The sequence below is a fragment of the Gavia stellata genome, chromosome 1, assembly GCF_030936135.1.
Source record: "Gavia stellata isolate bGavSte3 chromosome 1, bGavSte3.hap2, whole genome shotgun sequence".
Taxonomy (NCBI): domain Eukaryota; kingdom Metazoa; phylum Chordata; class Aves; order Gaviiformes; family Gaviidae; genus Gavia; species Gavia stellata.
The window spans coordinates 76,828,058-76,848,618 of NC_082594.1; the positions used below are offsets into that span (position 1 = coordinate 76,828,058).

Consider the following 20,561-nt stretch of genomic DNA (forward strand, 5'->3'; position numbering starts at 1 on the left):
GCAACACAGCCATTTTATCTAACTCTTTAAAGCATAGAGGAAACCTGTGTGTTTTTATCTTCATCTTATATGTGAAGCATGCTTTTTCTTACTGGAATTCCATGTAGATGGAGGTAAACATGATTTTGTGTTTATTAAATCGTTGGAGAAAGACGTCATCTGAAAAGGTTCTCTTTTCATAAAATAAAATACTATTCTATCTAAATTAAATTTGAAATGGATAACAGGCTGCCCAGAGAGGTTGTGGAGTCTCCTTCTCTGGAGATATTCAAAACTCGTCTGGACGCATTCCTGTGGAATCTGCTCTAGGTGAACCTGCTCTGGCGGGGGGGTTGGACTAGATGATCTCCAGAGGTCTTTTCCAACCCCTATCGTTCTGTGATTCTGTGATACATCGGTTGCTGAGATTACCATAATCTTTATTTTGATCCTACCAGTAAGAAATGATAATGTACATCAGTTTAAATACAGAAATATCCTGACAACACACAAATGAATGAGCAACTTTGTGGCTATCACTTTGAACTTATGAATGATAACATATTTTTAATATAGTTTTCAAGAACACTGGATATTTCTTTAAAAATACTAATTTTCCATCTTAATAGTTAAAACAGACTGATATATATTTTGCTAGGTAGACATAAAGTTTTGATTAATGAAATGTTAAAGTGCTTTGTGGTTGCCACTTCAGTTGTTTGTTTAACAATGCAAATATATATTTTGCTTCTTTCTCTTGAAAATTTTCAATAAATACATACTGCGTTTTATTTAAGATGATCTGAGTTTTGTTCGTTTTGTTTGTTACTTTCTGGGACATATGCCAGCTGATAGCTTTTATATACAAATTCATCTATGTCCCACTCGGGAAGAGAAATGCTTCAAATGAAAGACTTTAGGGAAAAAAAGAAAACAGCTTAAAAATCTTTTTTTTCAGGAGCCGTGTCCAGAGAAGGATCTATGTGTATTATTAACATTTTTGCTTTTGAAATATTATTACAATTTATTTAAATTTGTTCACAGTATTTTCAAAAGAACTTCTTACTTGTGTTAACATTATTTAGCCAAAAAGCAGATTTTATCATGGAGAATTTGAGCAAACCCCATGAACCTGAATTGGTGAACCCCACCCACCCAAGTATTTAAACCTGTGAAGCTCTTTGGTCTATACATCAACATATGACCAATATACCGGTGCGCAGGCACACTTTTCAGTGTTAATTTAACTAGTATGATGATGATTTCCCCCCTTCCCCCACTCCCCGGATAATGGGGGGGTTATGTAGGCAAGCTCTAATGTATTTAAATCTGGAGGGGAAGGAAGGAATATAAACTCGCTGTTAGACCACCAGAACTCTAGCTTGTATTATTGGCTCTGATATTTAAAATCTATTCTATACTGTAAAAAAGTTGCTGGCACAAAAGTAAACCAGAAAATCACTAAATGTAGACACCACTTTTATTACCAAGAAAATGCTTTAGTTGATTATAAACTCCCCCAGCTGAAATAGATCTGCCAGAAAAATTATTTACCACCGTGATCTTGCTACTCATAAGCATAGTTTAGCGGACCCATTGATATAAGCAGATGATGAACACATTTCCTGAGAATTATGTTTCTGTGGTGTAAGTAAAGCTTTATTTGCTATGCATTTATGTCCTTCCTTCCTTAAAACACCTCTCCACTACCAGAGCAATGACATCCTCTTCTCCAGTGGACGTTTAGGATACTCCCAGTATGTGAGAGAACAAATGCTGCAGCTTGGAGGGGCAACACTGATCACTTGCAAATTGTTGGAAATAAAGGTTTAAATAGTTGAGTGATACGTGCATTTTCTTCGGTGGCACAGCGTCTTAAAACGTTGTCCGCTGCTAAGTAGTTACTGATATTCACAGAACAGTTTGATGCGAAAATGCCATGGCTGAACAATGTCAGCCTCAAACTACCTTGCAGAGACATTGTGTGGCTGAATTACATGTAACGGCTACCTCACTTGAAGTTACTGGCAAAAACACGCTGTGTGAATATATGTGCATTTATATATATATTTGTGAAAATATATATAGCACTCTGAATAGCACAAGCTCTCTGAAAACATTTATTTATTTATCTGCGTGACAAGTTACCAGACTCTGTGTATCCGTAGGGGTTATGAAGGCTCCAGAGAAGTTAAGGGGTAGACTCCCTTAACTCACGGGTTACCATAAGCCACGCTGCACGTACCATAAACGTACTCGTGCTCCAGGATCTTTCCTCCACCCTCTGCAACCTTCCCCATCGAAGGCGGTGATGTTTTCCTCAAAGGGCTGCACGGCAGAGTCTCCCCCAGCTTATCTTTCTTCCTCTCCGTTTCTGCACAGGAGTGTGCGTGGTGAGGAGGCTGTGTGGCAATCGGAGGAGCACGGGCGGCGGGACGCGGCCCACACGCCCCCCGTTCTGTCAGCCTGCCGCCGCGACCCTCCGGCCCCCGCAGGCCACAGCTCCCCACACCGGCGGGCGGGCCGGGCGCTCCCCGCTCCCGGCGCGGCGGGTGGGCAGTCACGGCGCGAGGCCCTCCGTCCCTCCCACAGGGATTGCTCTTCTGTTCCATGTCGTCCTGAGCCGCCGCGCAGCCCCGCAGGGGCCGGCACCCCTCACCCGGGAACCTGGAAACAAGGGCGGGGGTCGGGGTGAGGGGGACCCGCTCCTGCCCCAGCGCCCCCGGGCAGCGCACGGGCAGCCTGCCGGGCGGATGGCCCGAGAGGAGGCGCCTGAGGGAGTCTCTCTGGCGGTCCCGCTGAAACCCACAGCCCCCGAGACTAGCGCGCAAAGGACGGGACGGGAGGGAAGACGAGGGGAGGGGAGGGAAGACGAGGGGAGGGGAGGGCAGGCGAGGCCCCCCAATTCCCGCCATGGCGGGAGCGCTCCACGGGGCGCCACCGCCTGCGCCGAGCCGGCGCGGTGGGCGCTGCCGCGCGGTGGCCAATGGGGCGTGAGCGCCACGCCGGCAGGAGGCGCCGCGGTGCCGCCGCCGCGCGTGGGGGGCGTCGGTCGGGCGGGCCCGGGGCAGCGGGCAGGTGCGGAACCCGTGTCAGACGGCGGCTGCCGGGGCCGAGCTCTGGGCCCCGCCCTGCCTCGGGGGCAGGGCGCTGCGGGGGCGCCCGGCGGGGCAGGGGGCCAGAGGAGGACGGCCGCCTTGCAGTACAGGCAGCGCCGGGAAGCCGGGGGCGGGGTGGGTCGTGCCAACCCGCCTAAATGGCCTCTGCCGCTAATGCCGTTTCTCTGCTGCTGCGCAGGAGTTCCTGCGACTATAATTCACCTACCACTGTCTTCAGCAGGAAAGAGGCTAATCCCATTTCGCGGTTTACGGGGCTGGCCGCCAGCAGGTGAGGCGGCGACAGAGGTGGGTGCCGTGGGCCTGGGCCGTGCCCCTACCCGTCTGCCCCCCGCCTGCCGCAGGATGTCCGGTGAGTACCGCGGCTCTGGCCACCGGGCCCTGCCCGCGGGGCTGCCGTCGCGTTTCGCAGCACCCCGCGGCGGTTGTGTTCAGCAGCCTCTGGGGGGCTGCACAGGCGGCGCGGGCCGGCGCCCCCCCCCCCCCCCCGGGGCCTTCTCCCTTCTCGCACCCCGGTGCGGGCGAGGGTCTCTGCTGCCTCGTTATCAGCAGGGTACTGTGCCGTAATTAGCAGTCTCAGATTAGGATTTAAAGCGTCTGGCTGGTGGGATGAGAGAGGTGAACTCGTTTACGCATCTGCTTGTATGTACAGATTGGCCCACCCAGGCCTCTGCGCGCTTCCCGGGTGGATCTGCAGGGTGACGGACTGGGCTCCCTCAGCCTGACACAGGTTCAGAGAAACCTTTCCTGCGTCCCTTCTTACATAGCAGCAGTAGTCGTTTGTTCAGAGTTATCCTTAAAGCCGTGAGGAACTGGTTTAGCGCTAACCGCACGGGGTGGATGCAGGTGCTGTTTTGTTTCTTGACTGTGCTCTCAAAACCAAGGAAAAAGTTAAGCAGCAGCCCCCCGAAGTTGGGTTTGTTGAACCATTTGAAGGGTGTCGCAGACGTACTTCCTCGGGCATTTGGCCTGGTGGATCCCGAGTTTGAATTCATGTATGTGGCACCTCAGCGCTGGAGGAAGATGCAGAAAGGGAGTCTGCAAATTAAAGGATTAGAGGATTATGGATTTGTTTGGTTTGGTTTTGTTTTTTGAAAGGAGAGTGGAAAGACTGGAAACATCTAACTTAATGTATCAAGTCCTCTGCTGTCTTTGGATTGCTTAAGCAATTACTACTAATTTTTTCAAACTGGTATGTTACTATTTTGGGACTAATTTTGGGTACTATGTGTTATGCTTATTTGCATATTATAATATTGTTGAATTTGATTTTTTCATGAAGATCATTTACTATCTGTTTAATAAAAAAATTGCAGGGTCTTGAAGCAGAATGTAACTGTTCTTAACTGAAAGATATTTAGTAAAAGCTACACAAAATGAGAAACAAGTCCTCTTTTGTAGCCTTCCAAGAGAACAGTCGTAATCCTGTCTACTAAAATTCGGTATTGTTTTAATAAAGGGTAAGAGAGAGTCTGGTTTTGGATCAGGCAGAACTCCATTAGACCAAGAAAAATACTGCATGCCACCAAATGTCAATTTATATTCTGTTATAAAAAGGTCTGTGTAAAGTGTTGGTTGTGCCACTTTCATCAGTAATGTAAATGTTTCTACTGTTGGACCCAGATCGAGGAAGCATAAGAATTAAAATTGCCAGCTGTCATTTGATTACTGTGGCAAGAACTGCATCTTTCCTGAAAACTTGCATAATAATTTCTGATGGTGCTCTGGCATAGGTTATTGTCTGACATCATTATTCATTTTACCTACATATAACAAAACACTTCTTGACTGCTTTTAAGGTTCTGGGTGTCAGCTGGAGCAGAGCTTTCTGTGCCAAGTGTTCCTGATACAGTTGTGGTAGGTCAGAGAAGCGAGAAGGCCTGTAGCGTTCTTTATCTTTGTGGTCATCTAACACATCTTCATTGAGACGTGCTTCTGGGGGAGGATCCATAGGGACCTATATGTGGGAGGGGGAGTAACAAAATTATTGGAAAACTTGAGGTGGTTTGGGGCTGTGTTAAGTCATTGGTGCTCGAGATTTCAGAAGGGCGCTTTGGGCTGAGCAGGCACAGGTCCAGACTGCAGCCAGCCCGTCCTGCAGATTGTGTCTGAAGTAGAAGGGGCGAGGTGACAAAAGAGCAACCTATGGTAGCAGGGAGGAATTTAAGAAAATGATGAAACAGCGTTGGTTTGTATGAATGGCAGTACATAATGGGGACCTAACCAACCTGTTGGAGGCTTTTAGCTATTTGTTTGGCTACTCTTATTTTTAGGAATAAGATGACAATGTGTTATGTAGAATATGCTTGTAGGAAGGTTGTAGCATATGAGTCTCTGGTCTCCTGTTGCAATTTTGGAGTGGGCAACTTGGCAAATTTGAGTTGTTACTCTGGAAGCCACAGCTAGAGCACGTTTATCCTTTCTCTGTCTATCAGAAGAGAGACTGGAATATGTTTAAAAAGCTATGTCTAGTAGGAAAAAAAACCCACCCTACTTAAACTTGACTTGAAGCTGTTAGGTGCATGTGGTTCATTCAGTGTTTGTTACTATGAGTTGCTCCTGATTCTTAGTGGGTACCTGGTGTTTGTTCATGCCCTCTCTTTCTTTGAACATCAAAGTGAGCACCACCTTGTCTGCTTGCTGGTGCAGATTCTAAGTAAGGCTTTTAGCTGCCTTAGAATTGGTTTTCAGGCCTGTTGAAGAATTCTGCCTCTGGCAGTGTTGTCAGAGGTACTACTGCTATGAGTAAGTAGCATAAGAAGTTGGTGATCTTGGCTAAAAAAACTATAACAAGTTTCACACAAAATCATGCTGACTGTGGTGATTAGCATTAGTTTTGCTGTCTTTTCTGTGTTGCTATCTGTAGCTGCAGAGCAGGCTCTAAAATAACTCATCAAAGTTACTTGCTTGAAAATCTGTGGTTTGTTCTGAGAAACTCTTGTTAGGTATTAAAACTGAGGAGCCACTGCTGATGATAATGATTTCTAAATTTGCATCTTGATGTGCTGTCTGGTAATCCAGACAAGAGGAATGAGTGAATTTATAAATCCATATGACATGGTTTTAATGTGATTCTAATCATACACTTTTCACGTAATTCACTGAGAGTCAGTGGTATTATCCATAGGGTTTCACAGCCTGAAAACAATTTGCTTGGAAACTTAATACTGTTCACACTAGGTGTTTTCCATGAAAAATTCTATTGTCATTCTGTGCAAAGAATTGAAAGTTATGCATAATGGTGCACTTGACACTTAAAATTCATTGCACCTGAATTATTTAAATACCTACACCTTTTGGCTTTCAAAGGTGAAAGATCAAATCTTTTGTAGCTTAAAGTCAGTGAGTGAAACCCTGTGTACATTAAATTTAATGCAGCATTGTTGTTGATTTCATTTAAATGGGAATTTTCAGGTAAACTGTTTACTTTCACAAGTTTATATGAAAATCTGATCCTTAATTCTCCATTATAAAACATTTATAGGGACAGAGTTCCCAAGAACATTGTAAATGAGGCAAGTCAAGTAACATTTCTTCCTTGAAAACAGAGATTAGATGAAAGAAAAAGTAATCATAAAATCTCTTGAATTTTAAACCCACTATGGCTCCTTAACAGATTAGTGATGCCCCTGTACTATTTTAAAATAGCTAGGATGTGCTTCTCTCTTTGCACTAGAAATATTTTAACATTGCATGGTTTCAGTCAATATTTGATTTATCTATTTAAGCATCTCTGTAATGATTCACTCTAAGAAGGCCATAATATGTATCCCACATCTGATTCTCAAAGAGACAACTGGTTTATTTTCTATGTGAGGTATTAGCAGGAGTTTCTTAGAAGCTGTATTTGTTTGGCAGTTTGCTTCCTTGTGGTTCTGACCACAACTTTAGCCTGAGAGGTACAGGGCATGAAAGCGTATGTAGGATGTGGTAATTTGCCATACCAACTTGCTGAACTATTTGATGAGTAGCTTCTGTATTTTTAGATGTATTACTTATGTAAGATTCGGCTTCTGTAGCTAAAAGAACTTGCTGAAGCAATAAGAAGATTATGTGTTCTGTTTTGTGGTTGTTATTTAAAACAGTATTTTAAGATTTAAATTCCCACGCATTTCACAGTTCGCTTTTTTCTATTAACCTACCCCCCACATTCCTCTCAGTAGTTGTTTTATTACCTTTATTTGGCTAAAGATTCCTACTGCCTAACACAAAAGTGCTTTTCATTGTTGACTTTGTCTTTTGAGAATAGTTTTATTGCTAAAGTAGCCTTCAGTGTTCTTTTTGTTTTGTTTTTATATGTATGCTTATATTTATTTGTTTAACCTTTTGGAAAATTGCAGTAGGAGCAGTTCATTTGCAAAACTGTCCTTTTAAACCACTCCATGGAAGCAACTCCTTATTCAGTGTTTTCTGGAACAGCCATAACTTGTTTGAGCTGTTATGATAACGGGAGATTTGAAAGCTCCTTTTTTCATTTGCTTCTTCTGGAAATTGTGATTAAAAATGTTATTGGAGTTTCCTTAGCTGAGGGATCTGTGAACTATTTTAAGTTTGGAGGGATGATTCAGGTTTTTTGGCCAAGTTTAACACTACTGGGCTTCTCCTGAGGTGCAGGGATCTGTTGCTATGTCAGCAAACGTAAGGTGTGTGTGCTTGATTAGAATTCAGGTCTGGCTGGAGATGAGTGGGAAGTAGGGCAAAAAGAGGAGGAAGAAGACGGCACACCAGCTTTCCTCTGGATTTGGAGGACATGAAAAATGAAAATACTTAGTACCTGAGAGCTTGTCACTGGCACCAACCATACTTCATTGCATACCTTGATGTTAGGTTAGAGGTTTGAACTCATTCATTTTGGCAGCCTCTGGCCGAGGCAGCCATGAGGTCATTTGTTGGGTTCTCTGAAACTAGTTCTGTGAGATTCTTTCCTAGTGTCTCTCTTAGAGCCTGGAAACTGTATGACCGGGTGGTTTTGTTGTTGTTATTGTCTGGTTGTTTTAATTTATTTAACGTAATTGCTTGTCCCTTAAGATGATGGTGGTTTTAAACAAGTAGCTCAACACAAGTATTAAAGATCTGTAGAGCTCAGTGGAATTCCCCTCATCTGTGTCACCTGCTCATCTTGTTCTGGTTCATTTTGCAGCCTAGAAAGCTGAGGTCTTCTTTCTGCTCCAAGGCAGCTCTTCACCTTGCTGAATCTTAGGTTCTGGCTTTCCTCAGGAGAACCCTGATAACAGTGGTTTTGTCAGAGGGCAGAGCTGAAGAAGCAGCCCCTGGTGATACTGCCACAGGCTTGGTATCTCTGCAAAATACATTGTCTGCTTTTGTGCAGGAGTGTATCTTGCTTTCTTTTTTATTGTAACTTTTTTCCCCATGTGTTTCTTGACAATGAGAAACATCCCAAAGTTTCTTGGAGTTACTTGAGGTCAGGATCCTTAGCTTCTGGGAGGTGTAGCAGTATCTCTGCATTTGTTCAGCCAGCACCAGTTACTCTAGTACAAAGAGGACAGAGCAAAGAATAATGCCTGTGGGCTTGATTCAGTGAGGTCATGGAAAGAGGACATTTCTGGCTAGTACTTAACATCCTGTTTTCTTCCTCAGCTTTTGGCTTTGTATAAACAGGAACATTTTGCTTATTGGTTGTATTATACTGTGCTAGTTACCTGTGAAATATAAATATTTACAGATCAGCTTTTTTGATTGGACTATGTTTAGGCAATAAGACTTGGTGAATTATTTATTTAAGGCTAGTCCAAAAACTTCATACCTGTTATTATGTAAATCAGGCAAACAAAACCCAACACAATTCAGAAACACACCTTCTGCAGTCACGTTCACTGGATTTTCTATTCAGTTGTCTTGTTGGGGGAGTTTGGGAAAGAAAAGAGCTTATCACAGGAACTGCAGGTTGTTATGAGCTGCAGCCTGTTAGTTAGCTGGAGGAGGGAGATTGTAGGAACCTGCCAAAAGAGCTTATGTTAAAGCTGTAAAGTGACTCTTCTGAATATTTGCTCACAGTAACAGATCAAGCTTTTGTGACCCTTGCTACCGATGATGTGTACTGTCAAGGCGCTCTGGTTCTCGGACAGTCGTTGAGGAACCATACGACATCTAGAAAACTGGCAGTACTAATTACACCAGAGGTTTCCACTGGGATGAGGTAAGGATTCATGTATTTTTGGAGGTTGATAATGTGGAATAATAAACAACAGCATGAAAGATTTTAATAGGCTTCTTGTGGATTTCACAGCATTATGTCTAGAAGTTCTCCCTTGGCTAGCGTTTTTTGAGAGAGTCCCAAATAACATCCATGATAAGTTCATAAGCCTAATAAGAATTCACTTGCAGAAGTAAACCTTGTGGCTGGAAGTTGTCTTAAGCCCATAATTGGGAAAGTTTGGGAAGTAAGGTTTTAGTGTCTTGCTTTTGAGCTGAAATAAAGGCAGTACTGTTTTTTTTTCCCCAAGTGTTTCTCTTTTGGAAAGAGCAAGATATATAACCACCTGTGTCATCAGAACTCTCCAAAAAACTCAGGGGCTCAATTTCAGATGACTAATCTTAAAATATTGGTGCATGGCCACCATGATGAGAAATTAATTTACTTTTGCTTCTTTTTTTAATTGCTTTCCAATTTGGGTTGTGATTCTACAGGCACTACAGATTGCATGTACAGAAATCTCATTAGATCTGTTGAACTCAAGGCCTGTTATTTGGAGGACTGTGTTGCTTGCTAAAAGGAACGTGAGGTGCCATAGCTACTTCAGCCATAGCAGAACTAAGAGTTTAGGAAGTGTGCATTTCTGTATGCCATGTGAAAGTATTTGCAATGCTTTTGGCTCAAGAAATATATTTTCCCATTTTCCCTGTGATAAGATGTACAGAAATCTGTTTTTACAGGTTTTTTTAAAGTATGGATTTTGTCAGAACACTGTAACCTTCCTGAGGAATACTGTATACATTTGACATGTGGGTGGATACTAAGTCCATCAGTTTTTTCATCCCCATTCAATGGGGGGGAAAAAACCTTTTGTAATTTTTTTTTTTCAATCAAGGATAGCATTGTAAAAAATACATCCCTGAACTATGCTTCTAAAAATCTGTACATATTCTTAATACTTTCCCAGTTAACTCCTGTCCCTTGAAGATCAGTCAAGCAGAAGCTAATGACTGAAATCTAGATAATCAGCACAGGCTTTTCTTTTTGTGTTGTATGACATCCAGGACTTTGTAGGTAATAGTGTAATGTAAATAAATAAGCTGTGTTTAAAAGACTTTTTTCTTGTGTCTTGGAGGAAAATTACCTACGTTGGTATCGCCTATAAAATTCCCATGAAAGATATGCATAGAAAAAAGATGTCTTCTAAAAGTCTTATTTGAGACGGTTTGTAGTAGTGAGCAACTATGTATTGCCTGTTTTAAAAGGTGCAGTTTTGAAGCTGTGTTTACTTGAGCATAATAGGTGCAAATGACTGTTCTGACAGTGCATGCCACGTCCTGTGCAGTGCACGGGGAACACAGTATGGTCCTGTTCGTCAGAGACAATTGTGCAGGATGAAAGCTGCTTTAATTTCTGTTCGTGTTTCTATAGGAGATTAAGAAATTAAAATAAGGATTGGTTTCTCCCCCATACAGCACCTGTCACTTCCGAGATTTGCTGGCCCCGTAGTGGAAGAGGCGATGGTTTATGGCTTGATTGATAGCTGTCACTTCAGCAGGCTGTTTACAAGGACTTTTCACTTCTGACTTCTCATTCTAACCAATCAATCTAGCCTGTGTTATTGTCGTAATAAATGTGGTACTGTGTGTTGCTGTTTTCTTGCATAAAAGTGAACCTCTCTAAATTACCTTCTTTCTGTCCACTGTTTGCTCTGGTAGGTCTGTCCTCCGCAGCGTGTTTGACGAAGTCATCGAGGTGGATGCGCTTGACAGTGCTGACTCAGTCCGTTTGGCTCTGATCCAGAGGCCAGAACTGGGTGTAACCTTCACTAAGCTTCACTGTTGGACTCTTACTCATTATAGCAAATGTGTCTTCATGGATGCAGATACTTTGGTGAGTTGAGCGGGAGCCGTGGAAACGTTTGTGTCTGCCTTAAAGAGCTTCTCTGAGTGTGGGACGCTTCCTTGTCAGGCAGTCTACTGGCCTATGAAATGACCAGATTTGCTGGTAATAACAAGGTTGTAGGAGCTCCAGCTGGCATGTTTTGGCAATGCTCACAGTTTTGCTGGCTGTATAGAAATAAATCCTGTTTTGAGGGTAGCCTCAGGACTGTCCTCAAAAGATATCACAAACACATTCTGTGCAAATGGACTTCTGAGATGTTTAAAATAGATCTCTCATATACTTCCGTTTGGACTTACTCTGGTCAGGAAGGCAGGCCAGTTTTAAAATGGAGGGGGGGAAACCAAAAGCCCAGAAACATTACTTTTTAAAAAAAATTTTTAGAGGTATAGAAATAAAAATGGACATAATTTTTGCAAGGACAATCATGTCAGCCTTCCCCTGCGCTTACACGGCTCACTTTGGGAGACTGGGATGCATTTGAATTGAATAGGATTGTATTTGAATTAGAAACCAAATTAACTTACTCTTCTCAGGGGGTGAGATGGGGAGGCTTATGATTTCCTGGTTTACATTAAAGTTAAAGGAGGAGGGCAAATACTTGTTTTTGTTTTAAATTCAATGAAGTAATCTTTCTCCTTGAAGAATTATCTTCTCCTGCTTTTCACAGTGGCTCACTTGCGGGTGGGGTCCAGACTTCCAGTGACTGCACAGCTGTGTTTCCACCAACTTTGAAAGTGATCTTGGCCTTAAGCTGATTGAATTTTTTTCTTTATTTTTTTATTTCTCCCCACTTCCTTGTGGAGCTTAAAAACCAAAGCAACCCTCTGAACTTAACTTACATTAGAAAACTGGTAACAAGAGACAGTTTTTCTGCTACCCCTTTAGTCAGTCTGTTGCCAACTCAAATTATTTGGATTCCCAGCTTTCATTCAGCTCTGCTGCAGTTACTGAGAATAGTGGACTCTGGGAAGGTGAGCTAAGAAAGAAGAAAATTGTGTGTTTTCATGGTATGTTATAATATTTAAAGGGACCTTCTGGAGGGTCTCCAAAGTTCATGAAATAATTTCACAGGGTTTGTGCTTTTATCAGAAATCATGGAGAACCACAAACAATGTTGCCTTATTATATTAAAAATAGAGGTTCTGAGCCCTAGCATATTTTGCATTGCTGCTGCTTTTATGCTCAGCAAGCTATATATTTGGCCAGACTATCAATTTACTCCGTTGGTACTGATGTAGCTGCCCATGTTCTGGAAAAACATTTGCTCTAACAATTTTTCTTTTTTCTTACTGTCTCTAAGGTACTTTGCAATGTCGATGAATTGTTTGATCGAGAAGAGTTTTCAGCAGCTCCTGATTCTGGCTGGCCTGACTGCTTTAATAGTGGTGTGTTTGTGTTCCGACCTTCTTTGAAAACTTACAACCTATTGCTCCGGTTTGCTGCTGAACACGGCAGCTTTGATGGTAAGGGGCAAGGCATAAGGGATGAAGTACAAAACATTAGATTCCTTCTCAGTAAGCTGTTTTTCCACAGCTTCCATGCTATCTGGCAGAATGGAGGAAGGCAGGAGTTCTCTGGGCTTTATGTAATTGTGTCCCCACAAAAATTTAAGGTGCAGACCTTTGCCTTTTACGCTGTACTTAAAGACCCATTGATTTACTGTGGACTGTGCTTCCCAGAAGAGTGCAATGAAGGGACATTATGTCTGAGTCTTGCTCAGTAAGTTTTAATTTTGCTCTCTGGTTTAGGAGAGAGAAATACAGCTGATCTTCAGTCTTCTGCTCTGAGGGAGACCAAAATCTTTTCCTACTCCTTTCTTCATATATTACAATAGGACTCCATTTACACCGATCCTGCACTGGAGTGGATTAGGTATTATTATTCACTTGTACCTGCTCACGTGGCCATATTGTCAAATCCAAGTTGCAGTCCCATGAACACACCAGTCTCACTCCCATCCTTGGATGTGAAGTTTTGACGTAAATTTGAGTATATGCATAATTATGGTAATACTGTTTTATATATTCTTTAGGGGGTGATCAAGGCTTGTTGAATAGCTTCTTCAGCAACTGGGCAACAGCAGATATTGGCAAACACTTACCTTTCCTCTATAACTTAAGCAGCAGTGCTGTATACACCTACGTTCCTGCTTTCAATCAGTAAGTAGTAACACTTCTGACTGACTGTAAACCTCTGTAGTTTGTTAACAAACATTCTATTATAAGAGAGAATAATAATGGCATATTTTGTTGATTATAAATTACAGCAGTCAGAAATGGTGTTTTGTAAAAATCATGCAGTAGGAGCTCAAATGCAGTGTCTTGAATCTGGATACAGAGAGAGTCCCAGAGCTGGCCTCACTATTATGTTGTTTCAGAGACGCTTTTCTCCTCCATGAAGATATGTGGATTACTTTAGCATTAGGTTCTGACAGCTTTACTTTGATTGTTGTTCCCTTGTTTTCCAGTCAGTTCAATGGGAAACAATTGGTTTTGGTTTTTAGGTTTTTTTAAACCACTTTTTTAGGTTCTTCTGTGGGACAAAATTTGTGCTAGTAATTACATGACTTCAGACAATGCAGTTAGGAAACTTTCCTGGCAGAAGGCAAGTTGGATTTAGAGTATCATGAATTACTGCTCTAGTTGCACGAAACACTGTTACCGGAAGGTGAACTTAGGATGATGTATTTATTAGTAATTTATAGTATGGAATCAGGAATAACTAATTTTGTTGATCCAGTGTCTGAAGTGGTATTTTATTTGTTTGTGAAAAGGGTATTCAGGAGGACTGGAAATGGCACTGCATGAGCCTGTCATTTTCCTTCACGAACTTTTCTACTAGAATAAGCAGCTGGAAGCAAATGGCAATGCAGCCTTTTGTTTTCTGTATGCTAAATGAGATAGAAAAAATACTAAATATACACTCATATTGAATGTGTTGCTGTTGCAAAATGTCAAAATTACCTCACCGTAAGAGTAGGCATGTTTCTTTAGCAGTTTATATAGGTTAAAAAAATATATTTAATGTATAGACCTGTATGTTTAATCTCTACAGTTTTGGTAGAGATGCCAAAGTTGTTCACTTCTTGGGAGCAACAAAGCCCTGGAACTACAAATATAATCTTCAAACAAAGAGAGTTATGCAGGATGGCACCACCTCTGGATCTTTTCATCAGCTGTCATTTCTTGCCCTCTGGTGGAATATATACAGTGCCAGTATATTGCCTTTGTTAGAAAAACTTCAAAAGATGGAAGAATCAGAATCTGAGGAATGCAAGGTAACTAATAAGGAGTTAGTGGGAATATGCTGGAATTGCTACAAAAATTCTGAAAAATGTGTTTGCTAGAGGAAGGAATTACATGAAAAAACATAGTATCTGTTGATTGGTAGTAGCAGTGGTTGCTTCTAGAAGCATCTAAACTAGCAGTTTAGGAAGGATTTTTAGTACTATTTGCTTTCCAAAGATTTCCCCCAGCCCCCTTCTTAATTGATAAAGAGTTTGTATGGGAATGTATGTGTATAGATTCTGTAAATTAAACACAAAGTATTGATACAAATTAGCCAGAGAAGGTGGTAATCTGGCTATGAAACAAACGTACTTTTGACTTTCTAAAGATAAGCTGATGTGCACCATCAAGCTAGCCCTTGAACTATAGTAGAATTTACCTTTTCAGAACTACATTATAACTTTTTTTGAGGGTCATAAATCACATTTGCAAAGGCAGTGTTAAATTACATTTAGGATGTTATATTCACTACTCATATGTCCTCATGCATTTACTGAGCTCTTTACACTTTTTTTTCTTCAAGGGAAATGCAGCAATGTATGGTTTCCATGACTAGAATAAAAAATGTGTTGATAAATTTCTTGGAGACCAGCAGCATAAAGTAATGAGTAGAAGTACGATTTTTAATTTTGTATCCAAACATGACAATTTAGATCACTTCTGTGCACATGTAAATATTTTCTTAATTTTTTTTTTAATTTTAGACTATTACTATCATTGAACTCATTGCATAGTCCCGTAAGATCAGTTGGACAATTACCATCAAAGCCCCAGAGAGGAATTTGGTTTGTTAACCTCATAAGAAATTGGAAAGCAGAGGAAGGGATGAGTAGTATTTGATCTCATATTTTAACGTGCTTTAATTTTAAAGAAATTGTGCAGTAAAGAAATATTTCAGCCACGGAAACACAAAGGTGAAAATACCTGCTAGATTTACCTCCTGATGATGCTGGCATACTTAGGAGTGCAAAAATCTAAATTGCAACATGCTCTGAATCTGGGATCATAAACTCTTTTAATTTTATTAACTTACTCCGTTAATGCTGAGATCCCTGTAAGGAAGTGAAACTGTTGTAAATAAGATATTAATTTCCTGCAAAATTGCATTTCAGTGGTGAGATGTTCTTGTTTTTGTTAGCACACTTTCAATGGAGTTGAAATTACACTGGAAAAAGTCAGTCCTTATGTGGCCAATTCGCTGCAAATGCCTGTGCTTCCAGAGCAGACATATGAAATATATCCCACAGCATGTTCACCTGAGGAACTCACTGTCAATGCTGTAAGTATGTTGTATATTACTAATGCACTAACAAAGTAAAATGATATACTAAAATGAGATTTTTTTTTTAATTATTCTTCTGATCTGGGAGATTATATCTTCTTCAATTTAGCTGTAGCTATTGAATTTTCTTGCTAGCATCAGAAATAGTCTGAAGAGTATTTATTTTCTTTCATCTTTAGTCAGGCATGTATGATGTGTCTGGAGGTTGAAAGAGTTTGCATTTGCATTTTACAAAGAGATTGCTTATTGAAAGCTGTTATGTACTTAATAAAATGTAATATAAAAAAAATCTGTTACCAATGTAATCTTTTTAATATTAATACTCTTGTGAATTAATATATTTAAAACTAGTAGAAATTACTGCTTTTTTTCCGGAAGTGGTGGCTCAGAAAACCATTCCACAAATTCTTGTGATTTGGGCAACAAGGAGTGTCTTAAATGAATCCGCTGATGATCGTTGTAGGGGTCCTGGTTCTTTTGTCACTCTTCCTGTATTTGGGTGTTTCTGTTGCACTGACTCCCCTTATTTTATGCCGGAATTATTGCAGTTGGATGTAATAGTACAATGTTTCTGCAGCTGTAAGTCATTACGTGTTGTGTAATTAAACCATGCTACAGCAAGGTACAATTGGGAGAAAATAAAACTAATGTTCTAATGTCATCTGCTATTGTTAACTTGTGAACTACTCTCCAGTAAGATGAAGACAGTTTTTATTATGTTCAGTGCTTCATCCCTTTAGACTATAGTTACTCCATAAAGTAAGACTGTAGTCTTCGTTCCTTTCTTTTCCACCCTGAATGTGGAAGGGCTGAAGGAAAACTGCAAACCTGCCAGCTCTGAAACTTAACACATGTTTTGTAAATAAATTACTCTTATCTTGTGTGCCTCATACATCTGACTCCATTGGAAATGCTCAAACCAAATAGGGACACATTTTCAAGATGTTTGTTTGGAGTAAAAAAAAAATCATAATGTTCACTTAAAATAGTGTCATTCAAATTTTAAATTTCTTTTATCTTTTAATTACTAGGGTTGGTTTATCAGAAGATCATATTAATATGAAATTAATAGCTTGATTCTATTCTTGCTTAGGAACACCATCATTCCACTTTTTGTTGCTTAGCTTCAGTAGTCTTGTGGGATTATTTTGGTTTTGGTGGAAGAGACTTCAGAATGGGGTCTATCTACTCATTTATGTTTTGATAAATGGCAAAGGCAAATATTTGGGGCAATATGTTTTGGGCAATCTATTTTACCTCTGTTTTGGAATATATTCTGTTCTCATTCTGTGTATATAAAAAGCTCATGAATTAGAGCAAGCTATTATCCGAAAATGAGATTTTTCTCATTGGAGTCTGGCCTTATGAATGGTAGGCACCTACTGTAAGCTAGCTTTCCAGGCTGTTTCTGTAGTCACTGAAGAATGACAGCCACTCTTGAACCTATTTTAGGATGGATGAGATGAGCTGCCCTCTGGAGGTACTTATCCTAGATTGATTATAGTAGGAGCTTAGATTCAATGCCATTTTGATAGCTAAAGCTGGGTGAGATGAATTTTGTCCTTGGTGATAATGTGTTCCATTCCTTTTCTTCCTATCCCCTGCTTTCCCCTACCCCAAGACTGAAATTGATTTGCATTGTATGAATTCTCATGATAAGGAAACAATGAAAAAATATTCTCCTAATAAAGCCTCAGTGGCTGTATTTTAGCAACGTATATGTGAAGTTGAACAAAGCAGTTCTAACGTCCATCTCTCTGAGCCTGAGAGACCTTCAGAACAACTTGTATCTCATCTGAGGTTTCCTGAAACGCAGGAACTCGTACATGTAGCTTTCTGCATTGTACATCTGTTGATAATTGCATGCATGTCTCTGCTGCCAACATAATTTTGGGAAATCTCAACTAATTATGATGCAATGTGCAAAGAAAACCTTGAATCTTTTAGCTATGTAATTCCTTAACTCTCTCCAATACTGGGATATGATCCCTTTCTATCAGTTATACTTCTAGTTTTTGAATGTGTATTTTCCTGTGCTAGCCCCCGAGTAATAAATACATGGTGTTAATTTTAGCTCTCCAATACTAATACAAGTAAAGCTGTTTAGGTGTTTTGTTCTGTTTTGTTGGGTGTTTTTTTACCTGCTGAAGTGATATTTCCAAGCAAGTGGAAAACAAATGTACAGTGAATCAGGCATGAAGCCTAAGCTTCTAGGTTTTCCTTTGTGATCTTGCACTGCACTTATCTGTAGGCAGCATGACAGTGGTGCCAGACTTGGCATTGATGGGGGTGACAGGGTGTCAAGGGTGTCTTGTAAGGTACCAACACAGCCATTTTCCTAATGAGGCCATTTGTATGATTGTGAAGCACTATCGTGAAATACTTTAGGACTGAGAAACAAAACTGTAGGTGCAGCTGTAGCTCCCGTGCAGCCAGGGGTGTTTGGGCCCTAGCTAAAATTCTTCATTTCTAAAAACATGATGATTCCTGTCTTGTTGTTAATGGCATCCAAAGCTGTTGATAAGGCTTGCCAATGGTAAAGAAAGGAACCTTCATGCATTACTGCAGTTACATGTGTAGAAAGCCTGAAAATTTAAAGACCAAGTATTGTTGCATATTTGCATATGTAGGGAGCAAGCATGCTCTTCAGAGTGTTTATTCATGTTTAAAGTCACATACAGAGTGGGACCTAGGTCTGGATACATATGGAAGGGTGCAGTTGCCTAAGCATGGAGTGTCATGTTGGCTGTTTGAAATGCCTTAGATGGTCTGCAGGTGCAGGTCTTGCGCAAGTCCTGTGCCTTATCTGCCCCAAATCGGCAGATGAATGGTTATTCCAGGGAATTTGGGCAGTTTAAGCCACTGACTCCTGCCCATTTAAGTTCTATTGTGAAACATCTTCATATTGAATTTGAGAGCCTCACTGGAAGGCGACTGTGGTTGATTCCAATTTTGTTTATAACATGAGATGCATTGTTTGCCTTGGAGCCTCTTGGAGTAGTACTGAAAGCAGGTTTTCAGTAGCTGCCTTGATTTGTCCTTGTTATATTTCATCTTTATTACTGGTTATAATTGTTGGGATGTTCCAGTTTTACTGGTATTGGTCAATCATGGACCCAGTTTTCCTTTTGTGTGGTTGAAATTATCACTAATAATGTGTCTTGCTTTTGTACATCTATGATAACTTGATCTTGAACCAGGATTCACAATTTCGGACCGTCATTCAAAATGAACCAGTTATCAGTGTAATGAATAGTGTCAATCTTTTGAAGTAATTCATATGGGTGATGTGTCTCACGTCTGCTAAATAATACTGATCTCACTTGAGAACAGATAAAACAAATGACAAAAAATTCTAGGAACGTAAGTTCACATGAAAGCCTGTTGAAGACAAAATTTGCACAGATACATGGTTACACTTTATTGTAGGAGATTCTACTCTAAATAGGCCTTAGTTGTAATACTCTCATTGTGTTGTTGCTGAGTATGCCAAGGTCTGAGTTAAGACAAGTAAAACAAATAGTATGTTCAAAGATGCTATGACAAGTAGTAAAAGCATGGGAAAATGAGATCACGTTATCAAATAAGAATGAATGAATACTGTTTGTTTTATTGTTTTGACTGGGACTGTACAAAGCAGAAGTTTGACATTTAAGGTTTAACTTAACAGCACTGAAATGAGAACAACCAAATGACTGTTTTCCCATTGTTCTGCTTCTTCCCACAGAATGAGGTCGCACATTCTGTTTCAGAGCTGTCTATTCACTTCAAACCAGAAGAACCAAGTCCAGAAGATGAACGGAGAAAATGGGAGGAAGGGCGCATGGACTATATGGGAAAAGATGCTTTTGAACATATCAAAAAGAAATTGGATGCATTTTTACATTAAGATGGAGTGTACTGTAATGGCCATCAGAATCTATGTTTCTTCTATAAATGCAGTCCTTGAATACTTGGCTGTCTTCATAGTTTATTTGACACCAAAGTTAGAGGTAGATATGGGTCCTCGTGTATTTTGTGGGAAGATTAACAGATACAGACTCTTGGTTTTTTAACTGTTAAATGTGCCTCATCTTTATTGTTGTGTGTCTCATCTCCATTGTTCTCCCATAGTGCCTTCTGAAGTATAATGAATGGTACCCTCTGAGTTTGAACTCCTCTATTTATCACTCTTCCTTGCTCCTCCCCATAGCATTCTGCAGAAACAGTCGAGAGTGTGAAACATGTTGGAAGTTGATATTATTACACAAGTTGAGATTATTTAAAAAATACTTTTACCTTATAGAAGATGCTATAAAACTATTTAAATGAAAACCTTGTTCCTGAAACCAAGTTAACACTTTCAAGGGCAACCATGATGTAGACTTCAATATGAGAAGGAAGTGAGGAGGTGAAATCATGGCCTCATAGGAGTCTGCGACAAAATCTTGTCATTTAAGTATACTTAGGATTGGAGGAAATTCAGACTCTGTCTGACATCACTAGTGGATGTTCTCCCTATTTATAGGAAGCTGCTCGGCTTCATCACCAGTGTGATGAAGAGTGGTGTAGAACTCTTAAGATAGACTATGTTAACCTTTTATATCGTTGCTATAGGATACTGTTTTTTTTTTTTAAATATTGTCAGCTTTACTTGCATTTTCAGAGTTGCATAGTCAGAGGAAGAAATGCTGACACTATGGTGTAAACCTTCTGGTGCTTTATATCAATTTGTTTACAGTACTTTGAACTGCAGTTGACAAAGGTGTTCTCCTGTAGCATGGTGGCCCCATATTGCAGGCAGTTTGAGTGGAACTGTAAACACAATTGGCACTTGTTTTAGTAAACAGGCCCTTTGA

General features: G+C 40.5%; 1 protein-coding gene across 1 annotated transcript; it reads left to right on the forward strand.

Annotated features, from left to right (window-relative positions):
• The first annotated feature begins 3,235 nt into the window (after positions 1-3,235).
• On the forward strand, positions 3,236-19,612 carry GYG2 (glycogenin 2). The gene is made up of 9 exons (XM_059816036.1): positions 3,236-3,366; positions 9,085-9,252; positions 10,968-11,142; positions 12,455-12,617; positions 13,187-13,313; positions 14,209-14,431; positions 15,580-15,720; positions 17,435-17,545; positions 19,451-19,612. The coding sequence occupies exons 1-9, from the start codon at positions 3,236-3,238 to the stop codon at positions 19,610-19,612; spliced, it is 1,401 nt and encodes a 466-aa protein (XP_059672019.1).
• The last annotated feature ends 949 nt before the right edge of the window (positions 19,613-20,561 follow it).